At 48.0% G+C, this 15,179-nt stretch overlaps 1 protein-coding gene across 1 annotated transcript in view; it reads left to right on the top strand.

The window, feature by feature from the left end:
• Positions 1-13,981, top strand: part of LOC149347534 ((E3-independent) E2 ubiquitin-conjugating enzyme UBE2O) — a 51,138-nt gene extending 37,157 nt beyond the window's left edge. The window contains exons 21-26 of the mRNA XM_089587182.1: positions 369-429; positions 3,894-4,015; positions 7,111-7,190; positions 7,464-7,570; positions 10,313-10,549; positions 12,873-13,981. Coding sequence (XP_089443308.1) covers positions 369-429; positions 3,894-4,015; positions 7,111-7,190; positions 7,464-7,570; positions 10,313-10,476 — 534 coding nt within the window. The 3' untranslated portion in view covers positions 10,477-10,549; positions 12,873-13,981. The remainder of the gene's footprint in view (positions 1-368; positions 430-3,893; positions 4,016-7,110; positions 7,191-7,463; positions 7,571-10,312; positions 10,550-12,872) is intronic.
• The last annotated feature ends 1,198 nt before the right edge of the window (positions 13,982-15,179 follow it).

Genomic DNA, 15,179 nt, shown 5'->3' with positions numbered 1-15,179 from the left:
CATCCCAAAGCAAGTCAGGCTGTGAGGGACGTCGTAGTGAAGGGCTCCGGACATTTCGACCACCTGGGGTTCTTTAACGTGCACTGTCATCGCACAGCACACGGGCCTCTAGAATTCCGCCTCCATCGAAATTCGACCGCCCAAGCTGGGATCGAACCTGCATCTTTTGGGTCAGCAGCGGAGTGCCATAACCACTGAGCCACCGCATCGGCTTATTTGCACTACTTGGCAGCCAGATGCCTGTGTTGGCTGTGGATGTTGTGTTGTAGACCTCCAAATGAGTTGACTGGGCCGGGTAGCAGTGCAAACGTCTCATGGTCAGTGGGGCTTCTCTTGAGTGTTCCACCACTCCTTTTCTCTCCCCGCAGGGCTCGGAAATGTGGTCGGCAGACACCTCCAGCCTCCTGCAGGTGCTCATCTCCATACAGGGTGCGTACACTGGCAGCCGCATGCACTGGGGTGTTGAGCGGGGTGTTTGACCAGGGGGAGGTGGGGCTTGAAATGGAGAGAAGTTGAAATGAATCTTGGCAGGGAAATCTTATCACCCACCAGCTGTCCTGTTAGCCCATTGTCTCATCCCCTCCCCCCATCTCTTAATTTTTAATTGCAGTAGGTTCGCGTTAAGACGAATTCGAAGATAAGATGAACACTGCGCAACTGTGTGGTTGGTTTTCCACAGGACTGATTGCATTGCGCATTGCGACAGGCAGAGGCTGTAATGATAACGTCACCTAGGACAGCACTACGTTTCCACCAAAGAATTGTTTGTTTCAAGGAAAAAAAACTAATGCCATCAAAGGTGAAGCCCCACAGGGCATTGTTTTGTGGCATTGGAAAACGTGGAAAATGCACGGCAGCTTGTGGGCAAAAGCAGCGGGCATCCAAAATTTCGGCAACGATGATGGCGTCGTCAACAAGTTTCTCTGTAGTTCTGCACTGTGAAGAGAAGCATGAGTATTGTCGCGGTTTTAATTAGTGATAACATCACCATTTTAAATATTAGTGTAAAACTACTTAGCATGCTTTGCCTAGAAGCTCCGTCCATTCAAAGTCTTACAGCTTCTCTTTAAGACAAAGTTCTGATGAGACAAATTGTCTGGTCCCTTCAAGTTCGTCATAAAAGGAGAAATCTGTCTGTCTTTGTCTGAAGCCTCGCTTGGCCAGTGGCAAAGTGGGGAGAGAGAAATAATCTCCTTGCACATTTAGGGGATAGGAGGTAGAGGGAAATTGGGGAGAAGGAAGAACAGAGGGGAAGGGTGTGGAAGTTGGAGAGGGGGTACGGCGCGGTGCGTGACACTGTGATTGTTGATTGTATTGGGAGAGTGGAGCAGGGGTGCAGCATGTCAAACTGTTTGGGATTGTATCGGGAGAGTGGAGTGGGGGTACGCCATGTCAAGCTGTTATTATTAGGGTTTAACGTCCCAGAGCGACTCGGGCTATGAGGGACGCCGCAGTGAAGGGCTCCGGAAATTTCGACCACCTGGGGTTCTTTAACGTGCACTGACATCGCTCACTACACGGGGCTCTGTAAAAGGTGTGTTCAGGATTTTATCGGGAAATTGGAGCGGGGATATGGCATGTAATACTGCTCGAGACTGTATCGGGAGAATGGAGGGGGGTACGGTGTATCACACTGTTCGAGATTGTATTGGGAGAATGGAGTGGTGGCAGCAGTTGTTTTGCCTCTACATCAGTGACTGAGATTATTTGTCTGATGACTAGGCTTCTCAGAAGTTAAGCCATTGTAGTGTAAGCTTCTTCCTTTAGTTTATTTCTTTCTGAGCACACTCATGACGGTTGCCAGTCTTCAGCTTTGAATTAATTTTTTTTTTTTTTTTTCAGCTTTTATACATACATCGTACAGTAATCTCTCATTATAACGAAATCGCTTTACTCAAAATATCGCTTTATTCGAAATTGCTTCCGGTCCCGACCCAAACGCATGCATTTTAAGCCGCATTGCTCGAAGCGCACGAAGAGTTTTGACCCGCTTAGAGCGAAGTGGCGAGTGGAGGCATCGCCGCCGCCGTGCGTAAGAATCGCCGCTGTGGCGGCGATCCTTTGCGCATGCAGTGCCAAATTAATACCGCCGACGAATTAGACTCATGCAGGCATAGAACAGGCCACAAAAGTACCAAACCCATGATCGATGACCTGCCTGGTAACAGGCACCAAGAGAGTGCAGAGTGTCCCCTGCTCAGCGGGGCCAAATTCCATGGTGCAGCGCGCCCAAACCGTTAATCTAGGTCGGAAGCGCATTCCTGGTGTTCCCCGTAACATAATCCACACGAAAATAAAGTTTTCCTCGCGCTTTGCAATGCCAGAAAACCGCAGTGTCTTGGATATGGAAAAGTGACCAATCATACTCGATTCGTGCCAATCAACAAGACAAATGGTCCAAATGCGTGATAGGGTCACTGAATTTTGTTGTTACGGCGGGGACACATGTGCGAAAAGCGAGCGCGATTCACCGCGGCGCGAAGTTGCGAACGGCATCGCAGCGTCCGATCGCATCTCGCTGCCTGCGCCATGTCAACAACGGGCCGCCCGCGGCAAACGCAACGACGGTTATCGGGAGCCAACGCGAGCGCGGAGAGCCGCAACGTCATGATGACGTAGGGCGCGCTCCTTTGAGCCGGGCCGACCTGCCCACAGCCGGTCTCGATGCGCTTGCTCGTGCGCGCGCTCCGAGATCGGCCGTGGTTTGCCTGCCAGCCTTGATGCTGGCTGCCGGCGTCTGAAAACGCGATAGTATTGTTTGTTCAAGTTCATAGCAAGCCCTGGGGGTAGAGGTTATGACTGCGATACAAGCAAATTTCATCCGCTTTGGTGCTGCTCCTGCCTGATGCGGTTCGCCTGCCATCTGCTAGCTAGCTCCGTTGCTGAAGGTGTCGCGGAAATCTAAAGTTTCTTTTATTATGGGGCCGGTTGACAGTAAAGGGGTGCCGGGTGTAGCGCCTTTATTTGAGTGCTGGCCAGTCCCGAAGCGCTAACAGCTGCGGCATCGATGCGAAACCGGCTAGGCTTAGAGGCAACCAGGGCAGTCAGGGAGCAGCGCGCAGTTTGTCACCCGGCATTCCTGCAGGCGGCGTCATTGCCGAAAGCTCCACTCTTGCACAGGCATGCTGTCTTTGCTCGAATTTAAGGGCAGACTTTATGGCAGCATGGCTGCTTTGTATTTTTCTTGTGTGAACGGAAGTAAGCTGAGCCTGCCAGCGTCCTGTCGATCAGCCTGGTTCCCGTCTGGATTACGAAAATGAGCTAAAGCTTGTTCTTGATATACATAATAAACTGTGGTATAAGAAATTTGAACTGTATCATCTTTGAGGATCGCTGACCAATACTGAGTTGCTGGGAGAAGTAACAAATGTGCTACGAGCAAATTTTGTAGCGCAAGCTACATTGGCCACGAACTTGCGATTTCGCTGTGGCGGTGCTCCGAGGAGGCAGAGGGACCGACCTTGAGCCGTTGCCTAGCAACCGCCGCAGCTGGCGGACACCGCGCGGCGTCATCTGCCAGCTTCCTCGCAGTTGTTGCGCAATTAAATCTCGACTGTTTTAGCTTTTTTCCAGCGGTCGCTTATATCGAATTATCGCTTATAACGAATTTTTTCGCCATCCCGCTGACTTCGTTATAATGAGGGATTACTGTACATAACTCAGTTCAGATTAGATTCAGTTCGAATTGGAGATTTTCATGATAATATTGTTTTATGTAGGTCAGTAATGGCAGCAGCACCACACCAGCAACATCTGCTGCGCTGTTGTAGCGAGTGTGGTGGCTTCTGTGCTGGGCATAGATATCGCAAAGATGAAAGGATTTCATGCTTTTGATATGCTCTAGGTTGTCAGGTAGATTTGCAATTCTTTTTCTCTTGTTTTTTGTTTCACAGGTCTGATCTTGGTCTCTGAGCCGTACTACAACGAGGCTGGCTACGAGCAGCAGAGGGGGTGCCAGCAGGCGTCAGAGAACAGCCGCATGTACAATGAGATGGTCGTGCTCAAGCTGGTGCAGGTAAGGTGCACAACCCCCTCTTTGTTACATTTTTTTTTTTATTGGCTTGTGTAATTAGAACAACAAAGAGGCTTGCAGGGTTTATGCGTTATCTCTGATGAAGGTGTCTGATGTACTGGTTTGTTCTGCAAGTGTATGTTTCCAGTGCTACCCTGTAATATTGGTTTGGTTTGGTTTATGGGGGTTTAACGTCCCGAAGCAACTAAGGCTATGAGGGACGCCGTAGTGAAGGGCTAGGGAAATTTCAACCACCTGGGGTTCTTCAACGTGCCCCGACATCCCACAGCACACGGGCCTCTAGAATTTCGCCTTCATCGAAATTCGGCCGCCGCGGCCGGGATCGAACCCGCGTCTTTCGGGTCAGCAGCCGAGCACCGTAACCACTGAGCCACCGCGGCATTGGAGTGGAAGCATTTGCTAACTGCTCTAGTTAGGTGATGGTGGTTGTAAAGTGTCCACTTATGGGGTCTTCTATAGCAGTACCTTTCTGTGAGAATCTACGTGATGCGCATGATGTACAGTCAGGAGTAAGTGAAATGAAAACGGGACAATTAAATTTTGAACTTGAAAGTGATGCAGTCAAGCCCGGATATTCCGAACCCGCATATTTCGAATTAATGGCTGTATCAAACAAGATTATTCCCTTGAAAATTCTGTGTAGAAGTATAGGAAAGTCGTGCGGCACATCGAACTCCGATTTCGCGAATCGTTTGATATATGGAATGACGCATTGCACCCTGTAAGTGGCGCTTCTAACTGCGCTCTTTTTTTTGCCTCTCTAATCACCGTTCGCGTGAGTAGACTGGTCCGCTGTGCTGTCTTGGGCACTTGCTGATGGCGCTGTGAAACCTCATGATGCGGTGAATGTGGGATGTGTTTGAGGGTGGCCTTTGATCATTTGTATTGAATTTCCACGCTACATTGCTGTTACGCGTTGCAGTTACTACATGGGAAGTCTACCAGCAGCCCTCGCATGACTTGCCTCTTGCTAAAGGCATTGCGGAAATCAGCTGTACTTAATGAGTGGTTATTCTATTTATAGTGTACAGTTGAACCTCGATGTAACGAACCTCAATGTAACGAAATTCGCGATGTAACGCATTTTTTTCATTTCCCAATCACTTCCCCATTGAAAACCATGTATTTTTTTTCGCGATTTAACGAAGTAATTTTGCTCCGCACTTTAGATGTAACGAAGTCCTTGCGCATCGCATGCATGTGCCAGGAGCTACCTTGACAATCGAATGAGAGCTAAAAGTTTAGCCGAGACGAAACGCAGTTTGTATTTGCCCTTTTACGCGCCAATTTTGCCGGCAGTGTGGGAATCTGCGAGAACGTACCGCCGCGCCATCTGTCGTGCGCATACAAAGCCCGCGGCATGGAAGTTTCAAGACGCACCGCGCCATGACGCCACTGGCGAGCTGTAGACTCTGAACGTGAAAGCGCAAACCGGAATTTTCTTGCAGCGTCCGTTCGTTTTTTTTTTTTTTTGCGTGCGATGTCCTCGTAGACAACAAAAAAAGTCTTCAGTGTTGACAAACTCGTGGAGCTAGTGTGGTCGTACCTTTAAAACGGGTGAGCGGAGAAAAAAAAAAAAACGTGCCCTGACAGAGGAGGCGAGTGGCGAAGGGGGTAGAGGGGAGGCGTGGCGTGGGAGGCGCGCGCGGTGCATTCTGGGTGGGCGGCTTCGGCGCGCTCTCGGCGCGGCCCGCGCGAAATGCAGCCGGCTGCATTCCGCGCCGGGCGCCGTCAGAGCGCGCCGGTAGCCGCCGAACACGCTGGCGATCGGGCGCCGCTGTTTCGCGGACGTGACATCGCTGTGCCGCGCGCGCACGCGCGCTCGCGCTACGTCGGAGTATAACCGCGCCGCGAGCACAATCCCACCGCGCCGGCGTGAGCGATGCGAACATTTTTCTTTATTTTTCTCTGATGCGTCCCCGGCTGCAAATGTTCAATGCTGATGATGATGATACCAGTAGCGACATCTTGTGGCGGCTTTCAGTACTAGGCGCTGCGCTCGTTCTTTTGCTATGCGCACACGGAGAAAAATGATGCCGTCGCGGTGTTTGCTATCACTCGTTATGCTCCTGATGTAGAAAAAAACATCCGGTGCCCTTGTTAGCGATACTATTACTCGATTTTCTTGCGTATTTCCTCAATAAGTGATTTACAAGTTCCCATCAACAAGCAGTGTTCCTGAACCAGTTATACTTTATTTTGACAGCTGAAACATGGGAACCTCGACGTAACGAAATTCGCGATGTAACGAAATTTTCGGCTGCAAGTAGGACTTCGTTATATCGAGGTTCAACTGTACTGGTGACAGGACTAGACATATTACGATAAGAGTGCTTGACCCGAAAGCACTGTCCGCTGCGGCTTCGATGCGAAGCAGGTTAGGCCTAGCATTGCACTGCTAGCACACTGTCAGGAAGTACGTCTCTTCTAGAGGCACATCACCAGCATGGATGCAACGTATTCTTGCTTCTAGTTTACAGATGAGGTTCTATTGCTGTTTTTTACATATCGAACTATTTTCGATATCTTGCGCCTCTTGTCCCCATATTGACAGCTGATGCTGATGTCTCTTGGCATTCGAAAAATTTATTGATTTCATTGTGGCATTGCTGCAGATGAAATGCTCGTACATTTCATTCTATCCAAATCAAAGTAAAGAATAAAATTTTTCAAATCACTCAAATGTAGTACAGTTGAGCTTTGCAGTGACAAAACTGCCACAGAAACTGAATGTCCAAGACAATGAAATATTCTGGCATATCCAGCCACAAGCGCGCGGGTTCAGTCTGTTAGATTTCTCAGGACGTAGGAGCAACATTGTCCGATTCTGCAGTAACGGGGCATGAATTTTTTCGGTCCCAGCTGAGATGATTTCCTATAAACAGGCTGTAATGACAGTAGCGTTTATGACTATGAACTCTTGATCTCTCAGTAGTGAGCTAAAAATAGGCACAGTCCCTTTTTTGCTGCGAGGAAATTCTTTCATTGCTCATTGCATGGGGTCTTTGCCTGATTTATGAAAGATAGCCCCCCTCTTTTGCTGAAGTCAACCTCTTTGTTGGTGCCTTGTTTTACAGTCTATGGGACGGATGGTCCAGAATACACCCGAAGTTTTCAAGGAGGAGATTGAACAACACTTCAGAGACAATGCTGATAGGTAAGACATGTTACCTTGTGATTATCTGGTACTCTTTCAACTCACTCACTTACTCCAGGCGAACTTTACCCGCTCACTTGGAACGTTGCCTGGCGGCAGATGGAGAACTGAGGAGCTATTGAGTGCAGAGTTAGTGTAAAGAGGGCAGGAAATAGATTTTGTTTTGTGTGAGGGGCTTAACAATGCTGGGGGGGGATGTTGGCTCCTGTGAACTTTCCAAAAACTTTTGGTCATCCAGTTTTTTGTGTGGCCTCTGCCCTTTCTCTGTTTCAGGTTTGTGAATCGGCTCGAGAGCTGGCTCAGGCTGTCGGATGCTTGGCACCGGACCTCTCCAGATTCCGCAGCCACTCCAGAAACTCTAAAGGCTTTTGCTGAAAAAGGTCAGTATAGCCCACAGGACTATTGCAACTTCTTGCTGATCTCCAAAGCCCATGTTGGCCTTGCCACGGAGAAGTGGAAATTCTCTTTTTGGAAACTATGGAGGCCAGTGGGTGCACATCCAAGCTGTGTAGTGAGCCATACAGCCATGTCTCGAGTTGGAGTGCTTGCAGTGGATTATGATCCACGCAGTTTGTTATGGACTGGCCCTGCCAACTCAGTGGCGTTGCAATTTAGTCTAAAACTGTTCACTTTTAAGAGACTTGCAGGTTAGAAAAAAGAAAAGAATCTCAAGGGTCATTGAAAACTGCCTCACGATCACCATCACCTGTGCAGTGAGAAAACAAGACATACAAACTTTATGAAATAAACAAAACTCACGTGGTCAATGGCCTTAGCGGCTCTTAATTGCATGTGGAAACAGCGCTTGGCCAGCTTTTTTTCCCTTGTGTCTCTCACTGCGGCAATGTCTTGACATTTTCTTCCCTTTCTTCTATCGCTGCCCCTTTCTGCGTTCTGTAATCTTTCTTTTTTCGTCTGCTCACTTCGATCAGTGACCTTGGACGGACCTCGTCCACATGACAGCTCGGGGTAACCTCCATATAATGGCGCACGCCGTATATTGCAGAGGGAAAAAAACTTATCCAGAAAAACATGATGCAAAACAACCAGTATTTTTTAAAAATATGGCTGAAAGTGAAGAACAAAGACATTTATTGACATTTTTATTTCCTTGCCTCAAGATCTGAATCCATTTTATGGTGCCTGTTGTCATATCTGTGTTGTCTTTACCTTGAAATAAAATTGGCAACATTATCCTGACTGGTGATGATACGGGTGAAAGTAGCCAGGACCTTTTCGTTGTCACAGGGGTTATTTTCGTATACTTCGCCCCATTACTGGCAAGCACTGCAGAAAAGATACTCTGGCAGCTGGCTGCCGCTGTGCTTCGGGGTCACGATTGTTTTTCAAATGCTGATCCCCATCTCACTGATGCTTTGTGGAAAAGCCGTCCTGACGGCCGATTGCCGAATGCCTCTCGATTTTTGTGTCGCACGTTTTGATGGCCCTTAAGCGTATCACACGACCAGAATTGGCGAAATTTTGAATGAACTTATCGGGAAATCGTGTTATCCGGGAACGTGTTAACCGAAAGATGAACAGTGCAGCTCTAGGGGACATCTTAATTGCGCGAGATTCGGAGCGTATGATCTAGGAACATGTGGGCAAGGTTTTACTGTACTAGTAGCTGTTAGTTATGTGCAAGGTAACCAGTTTGTGGTAAACTTACTGTCCATATCAGTTGGTTTCACAGTAACTCATAGCAAATTTTTTTCTGGAGCTTCATGGCTATGATGCGAGTTCAACCCTGAAACTATGTATCAGTTTTGACAATGCTGGAACTCTGGTGCAGTACACTTTATGCCCAGCTGTGGGAATGATGAGGAGGAGGAGGAAGTTACGAAGACAAAAGCTGTCTCACTCTGTACATGCACCTGATCATCATCATCATTGGCCTGACTACGTCCACTGCAGGGCAAAGGCCTCTCCCATGGCTCGCCATTTAACCCTGTGCTTTGCCAGTTGCGGCCACCGTATCCCCGCAAACTTCTTAATCTCATCCGACCACCTAACTTTCTGCCGCCCCCTGCTACACATGCCTTCTCTTGGAATCCACTCCGTTGCCCTTAAAGGGACACTGAGGAGAGCACTATTAATATTTTTTTTTATAGTAAAATCCGATAGTTCGGCATGTCATGGCTTTGTTGCCACTTAGCCGGCAGTGAAAGATGCATTTATTTCTAAGAAATTTGGATTCGAAGTTGAAAAAGTTTTTCCCGCCGCTCTGATTCAAACTTGGGATTCTCCTATGACGACACAGGACTAAGAGACGTGAAACATGACGTGCACATGACGTAACGCAGACTCCGTGATTTCTGGTGGCCAGCAATGCGGCCTAGCAGCAGCCGAAGAGAAAGCTACCGCCAGCCGCACGTTGAAGGCATCCATCGGCTATTGCGGCCATCGCTACCGTCGCTTCGTTTACATTTGCACCGGCGTTTTGCCAGCATTACGATGCATCCCGCTCTCGAAGTCGTGAACGAAGTTCTCGCAAATAGACACATTTAGAATACCGTGTACCTTATTACCGTTAGCGGAATACCGGGAGCCCGCCTACCACCGGTAAGCAGGCGCTGATTGGTCCCGATGCTGCAGGCGCGCGCGTAGCTGTCGGGTATGTGACGCCATCTGGCGACGTCAAGGACATTTACGCTTGCATTGGCTGCGCCTCAGGGATTTGTGGCTTCTCGTATCCTAGAGTTGCTAGAACCATTGGTTCTAGCAACACTGTTTTGTCCTATGATCTCATCACGCTTGTACTTGCGAGTTTGGCCTGTGGCGGCGATACCTGTATTTTGGTTCCTGCTCTTTTCTACGTTACAAGAGCTTTGTTGTCAGTATGAGTGGCGTTTTTGTAATCAGGAGCTGGTATTCTGCCGATACAAGCCAACTTCAATTTCTCCTCAGTGTCCCTTTAAGGACCAGCGGTTATCTTGCCTTCGCATTGCATGCCCTGCTCAAGCCCATTGCCTCCTCTTGCACCTGAACCCCGGGATTCAAAGGATGGGTTCAGGGTGACACACTGCACTCTGTGGACATCGTGGCATACGTATGAGTGTAGTAGGTTGGTTCAGTTGATGCGAGAGAATGAGCTCTGTGCCTGTTCTTGTTGTTCCTTTCAGGCGACTACGGTGTTGCTGGCAGCAGTGCATTCCCGGACTTCCCGCTGCTGCCGGCCTCCCGGGGTTTCTGCCTGACCCTGCGCAAGGCGCTGACCACTTTCAAGGAGATCCTCAGGGCCCATGGCCTCGGCTGCCTGGCTGAGGCCGAGGGCAGCCAGCAGTAGCCAAGCCAAGCCAAGCCCTTGTTGCCTCCTCTTTTTTTTTTTTATTCTTGGAGGGCTAGCTTGTGTACATTGTGTAAGTGTCTGGCCCACTGTCACTCGGTATAAGATGAGTTAGCCTTAAGTACTTGTGTTGCCTTACAGAAAGTTAAGTATATTTTGGTGGACAGGTTTTTAAAGGCCTCTTGACCTCAGCATTCAAATGCATTTGGAAAGTCTCCAGTGTGAAAGAAAATGGGACCACACTTTGATATATAGCCACTGAGCAATTTTTCGTATGTTCTTGTGAAACTTGTGTCCTCAAGCATGACCCTTTGAAGGGGTTGTCTCTGACTTAGTGACGCTTTCAGGTGCAACTCAGTCTACCATATTTACCCGAGTGTAACGAATGATTGTTATCATGTAACGCGTGATTACCCTTGACTGCAGTGAGAGGATAGACATTGGAGGTGCCAAATTAGGGTGGGGGGGGGGGGACACGACTGCAACATGAGGGTCGACTTTGTGGTTTCATAAATAAAAAAAAAAAATGAAAGAGCAAGAATGTAGCACAATGAACGAGGCCACAGTGTACACAAAGATGGGTAGAAGTTTACTTTTAAAAGTACCTCAGAAAATGGTTTTCACGCACCCCTTCTGTTTGAAGAGAACCGCACAAAAGATAAGAAGCAGTACGAAGATAACCACGCAAGCGATACGAAGATAACGACAGAATCCTGCTGGACCATCACTACTTTGACCATGCACTTTCGAGACCTCGTCATAAAAGCGAAACTTCTTCCACTTGCACAACCGCTTGGCGAAGTCTGTCTCCCGCACGTTGGTTGCCATCCTCAGCAACTATCTTACACGCGAAGCCATTGGGAAATTATGCAGCGGCACGAGTTTAGTGTCACCAAAAAGTATGTCACGCGCCAATGCCGAGGAAAGCAGCTAGAGCGCATTTTTGTGTGCACTAGCGGCGCCAAGCTTTCTGTGCACTCAAAGCGGATTACTGCCATTAGCGTGCGACATTAACAGCCCTGTGTACATTAGGGAGACTGGTGAACTTTAAGAAAACGAAAAAAATGGCAAAAAAAGAGAGAGGGGAAAAGGGGAAGGGCACGGGGAAAAGGCAATAGGGCTAGCCAATGGGAGGCGATGGGTGACGAGAGGGAAACCGCAGTTGCCAATCAGTTGAGGGGTGGAAAGGAGCTAGGGGTATGGCATGTCACTCAGGGATGCCACACACCATTATAAGGGAAGAACACTAATGTTAACGCATACTTTTCCGCATTAGTTGCATGTGTCGTCTGTGCCTTTTTTAAAGGAGCGAACCACTGACTAGAAATTATCGTGAGATTACAGTGAAAATGAAAAAGATTGTGCCTCGTATTGCTAGAATCAAGCACTGCAATATCAATGAAACCAGGGTTCATGATTTCAATTTGGCATTGAAAATCGCTTGAAATGAACTGAAGTGCAATCTTGCGGTGACACCCTGCCCACACGGTGTATACCAACACATGACCACATCTCTAAGACTGGTTTGTTTTAAGCGCAGTGTTATTTTTCTTCCTCAAGAGTGTTCCTCGTCTTTTATTGTAGTTTAGTCTCTGCAGTGCACCCTTTGCTTGAAAAGCAATGCTCCCTTCGCATTGCCGACAATGTGCTTTCAGGTTTTGTCACTAGATGGCTCCACAATGTTGGGCATTTCTTGGGTGGAGCGGCAAGCCATAGTCCACTAAAACTTTATCAGCGACACGTGCATCACTGTGCCGTAACAACTTTGTGTGTAGAACCTGAAATGAATGATACCCTATACAAAAAATGTCTAATTACCATCTGGCGGGTGAGGTTTTTTTTTTTTTGATGGGTGTGTGTTAATGGTACATCACCTTAACCAACGTGCAATTTTCATTCTGCTCATTGATCATGGTTTCCTGCATCGGTATATGTAAAAACGGACACATGCACTGGTCTAAACATTCTTGGTATAAATCTTCTACAGTGTTTCTAACAAAACCGTTGTAGAATCGAGCACCTTAGACAGCAAGCTTTCCATTAGACCAGAAAAGATTAGGTGCTTAAGATTCAGTGTTCTCTCTCTTTAATGCTTTGTTCGCATTAGACTCGGTTGCCAGGTGAAAAATGGGGAGGGAAATCCCCTTGTTTACTTTCAGAGGCGAGGGAAAGTGGGAGAAGGAAGACTAGGGTGGGTGTGGGTGGAGAGGTAGCAGCTGCTTCTTCCTGAAGGAACATCAGGGTAGCCAACCGGAATCTTTCTGGTTAACATCCCTGCCTTTCCCCCCTCTCTGTATCTCTCTCTCAATGCTTATGCATACTCTGCGGCATCAATCTCATTGATTATTAATACTTTTTATCTCGTTTTTCTGACACAATTTTTTCTGTCTTTCCAGAAATTTAAGCACCGTTGGAACTGTTTTTGCAAGACAAGGCGGCTGCAAGAAAGAAACCGCTGGACAACGTTTGAACTTGGCACCACCTCCGTCTCGAGAATGGAATGACTCTCCTCTTCCAACTTTTTTTTTTTATCACTAGCACCCCTCCCTTCCTCTCTCTCTCTTTTTTTTTTATCCTAGGAACTACTAGGTCTCTCTCTCTCAGCCCTCTTTCAGCTGCAGGGCGAGCATCTTAGCCAGTAGTGCTTCCTTTTACTCGAGCCGCTGCTCTTTCCGCGCAACACGTTCCACTCACTACGCCGCCGGAGCTGCACTCCTTTCCGTTCTAGTTTTTTTTTCTTTTTTTAGCACTGCTTTTCGCTCCGAAGCACAACTCTCCACATTAAGACAGCTTCTAGAAGTCTCGCGGAAGCTCTCCCTTGCCTTGCCTGCAATGTTGCGGCAGTTGGTAGGGGGTTTGAAGCCAATGATGACCGCCTCTTGCCGGTCATTGAAGAAAGCACAGCTAGTCTTGGTGCGTTTAGGCCTGAGCCGCCAAACTTTCTTCCATAGGCGGGTTAGTCTGGCGCTAGCACGTTCGCCTTGCCTCGTCCTTACCCAGTCCACCTTTTTTCTTCCCTCGTTGAGGATGGAGCGAAGGTTGGTGCACTATAGCCCAGAGTGATCTCTTTCGCACCAACCGGCCGAAGCACGTCTACCGGTGTCCAGCTCGGTGGGAAGTGCTCTTCGAAGCCACACAACCGGAGTCTCCCCAGTGTGCGGTGGTGTGCAATAGGCGTGGACTTTCCAGGAGCGCTCGCGCCAACTTAAAGAACAAGGTTGATTGTCGACGACTCGCCGCGGAAGATGGAGCAAGCTACGTGTCTCCTCTGGCGGCGGAAGGTTGTCGATCAACTGGCCAACGTTGGAACTGTTGAGACGAGAAAGAGAGGAGTGGGAGAGAGCGGAGGGAGAAACCCGGGTGGTGCCCAGCGTGGAGGTGCAGCAAAAAAGGCGGTGGCTGCTTGTGCTTTGGTAGCACTTGCCAAAGCTTGGCGAAGCTTGTCCAATTCCATGGGGTTAAGTTATGAACTTAGAAATATTAAAATTCCTCAATTGATACACTACATGTGTGGCCTTTTCTTCGTTGTCACTGGGCAGCATGATTGTGTTGTCAGTGGTACTGTGCCGCAGCTTCCTACCCTACAGAATGGATGGATGGATGTTACGAGCATCCTCTGGGGTGTGTGGTGGCAGGTGCCTCGATGCTCATTTCTTTTTATGCAGTAGCATTAAAGGCCTCGTTACCCAGAAAATCTGGCATCGGCGTTGTCGGCGTAGTGAGTGAAGGTCACAGGCGTGGCTCTGGCAGATGGTCCCCAGAGAGCAACCAATGAGGCAGGTGAGCCACCTAGTTCATGTGACCTTGGGGCGTCGTCACAACCTGCCCATCTTGTCAGGTGGCAGTTAAATTAATGATTGGTCGCTCGTGAAGAATTACCTAGGCCGCACAAGGCCTACCACTGGGAGCACTTGCCATCGGAGAGCAGTGGAGCATCGCTTAACCGCTGCACCACTGCTCCAGAAGGGGTATGAGGACTCACAGGTATCTATGAGTGTAAAGTAAATGATCAATTCCGCATATATGGGAATTAACCCATTACGCTAATGCGTCATAGCCTTAAAGCAAAGCTTAAGTCTCCCCTCAAATTTTTCTTCATATCTCTGCCATCAGTCTGTTTTTAACTATTATTTAGAGATTCACCATTTTTCTTTACATGTAAATTTTGTTCACTTTTACATTGACCAATTTTTTTCTTCCTGATCTCTTATACCTGCGTGACTGTCTTACTTTTGAGCCACCAATCTTCTAATTGCTTTTTGGCCGCATCTACCGCAGATTCGTTCACATTATCTTTGTTATCTCAAAGCCGAAGGGCCTCTAGGAGGCATGATTCTGTTCTCTAAACAAAACAGTCCTTCAGCTGTTAAGCAGCTCTACCATGCGGAAAATAGGAAAAATTTAATGTGAATGGACAAGAGCACAATTAAAAGCACTCATTTTTATTGGCTTTGTGGCACAGTGATTTAGCGCTGCATTTTTTAACACAAAAGGCAGCTGTTCGAACCCCATCTTCCTTGGTTGTGTTACCTTTTAGGTTATGTTCTTTGATGGCTTTCATCAAAGTTTTCAATTTAAAAAGCTCCCAAACGAACCGGGCGGCGCAGGATACTGTACTGTGAGAAAATGGAATTGTACAGAATTAACAGCATGTAAATCATTTACCATCTTACTTGGATGTGTGTTACGTATTAGGTAGCATT

This window comes from Amblyomma mixtum, chromosome 4 (genome assembly GCF_055824585.1).
Source record: "Amblyomma mixtum isolate Tamu chromosome 4, ASM5582458v1, whole genome shotgun sequence".
NCBI classification, from domain to species: Eukaryota; Metazoa; Arthropoda; class Arachnida; order Ixodida; family Ixodidae; genus Amblyomma; species Amblyomma mixtum.
The sequence above is the reverse complement of the archived record's forward strand: the minus strand, read 5'-3'. Positions and strand labels throughout refer to the sequence as shown.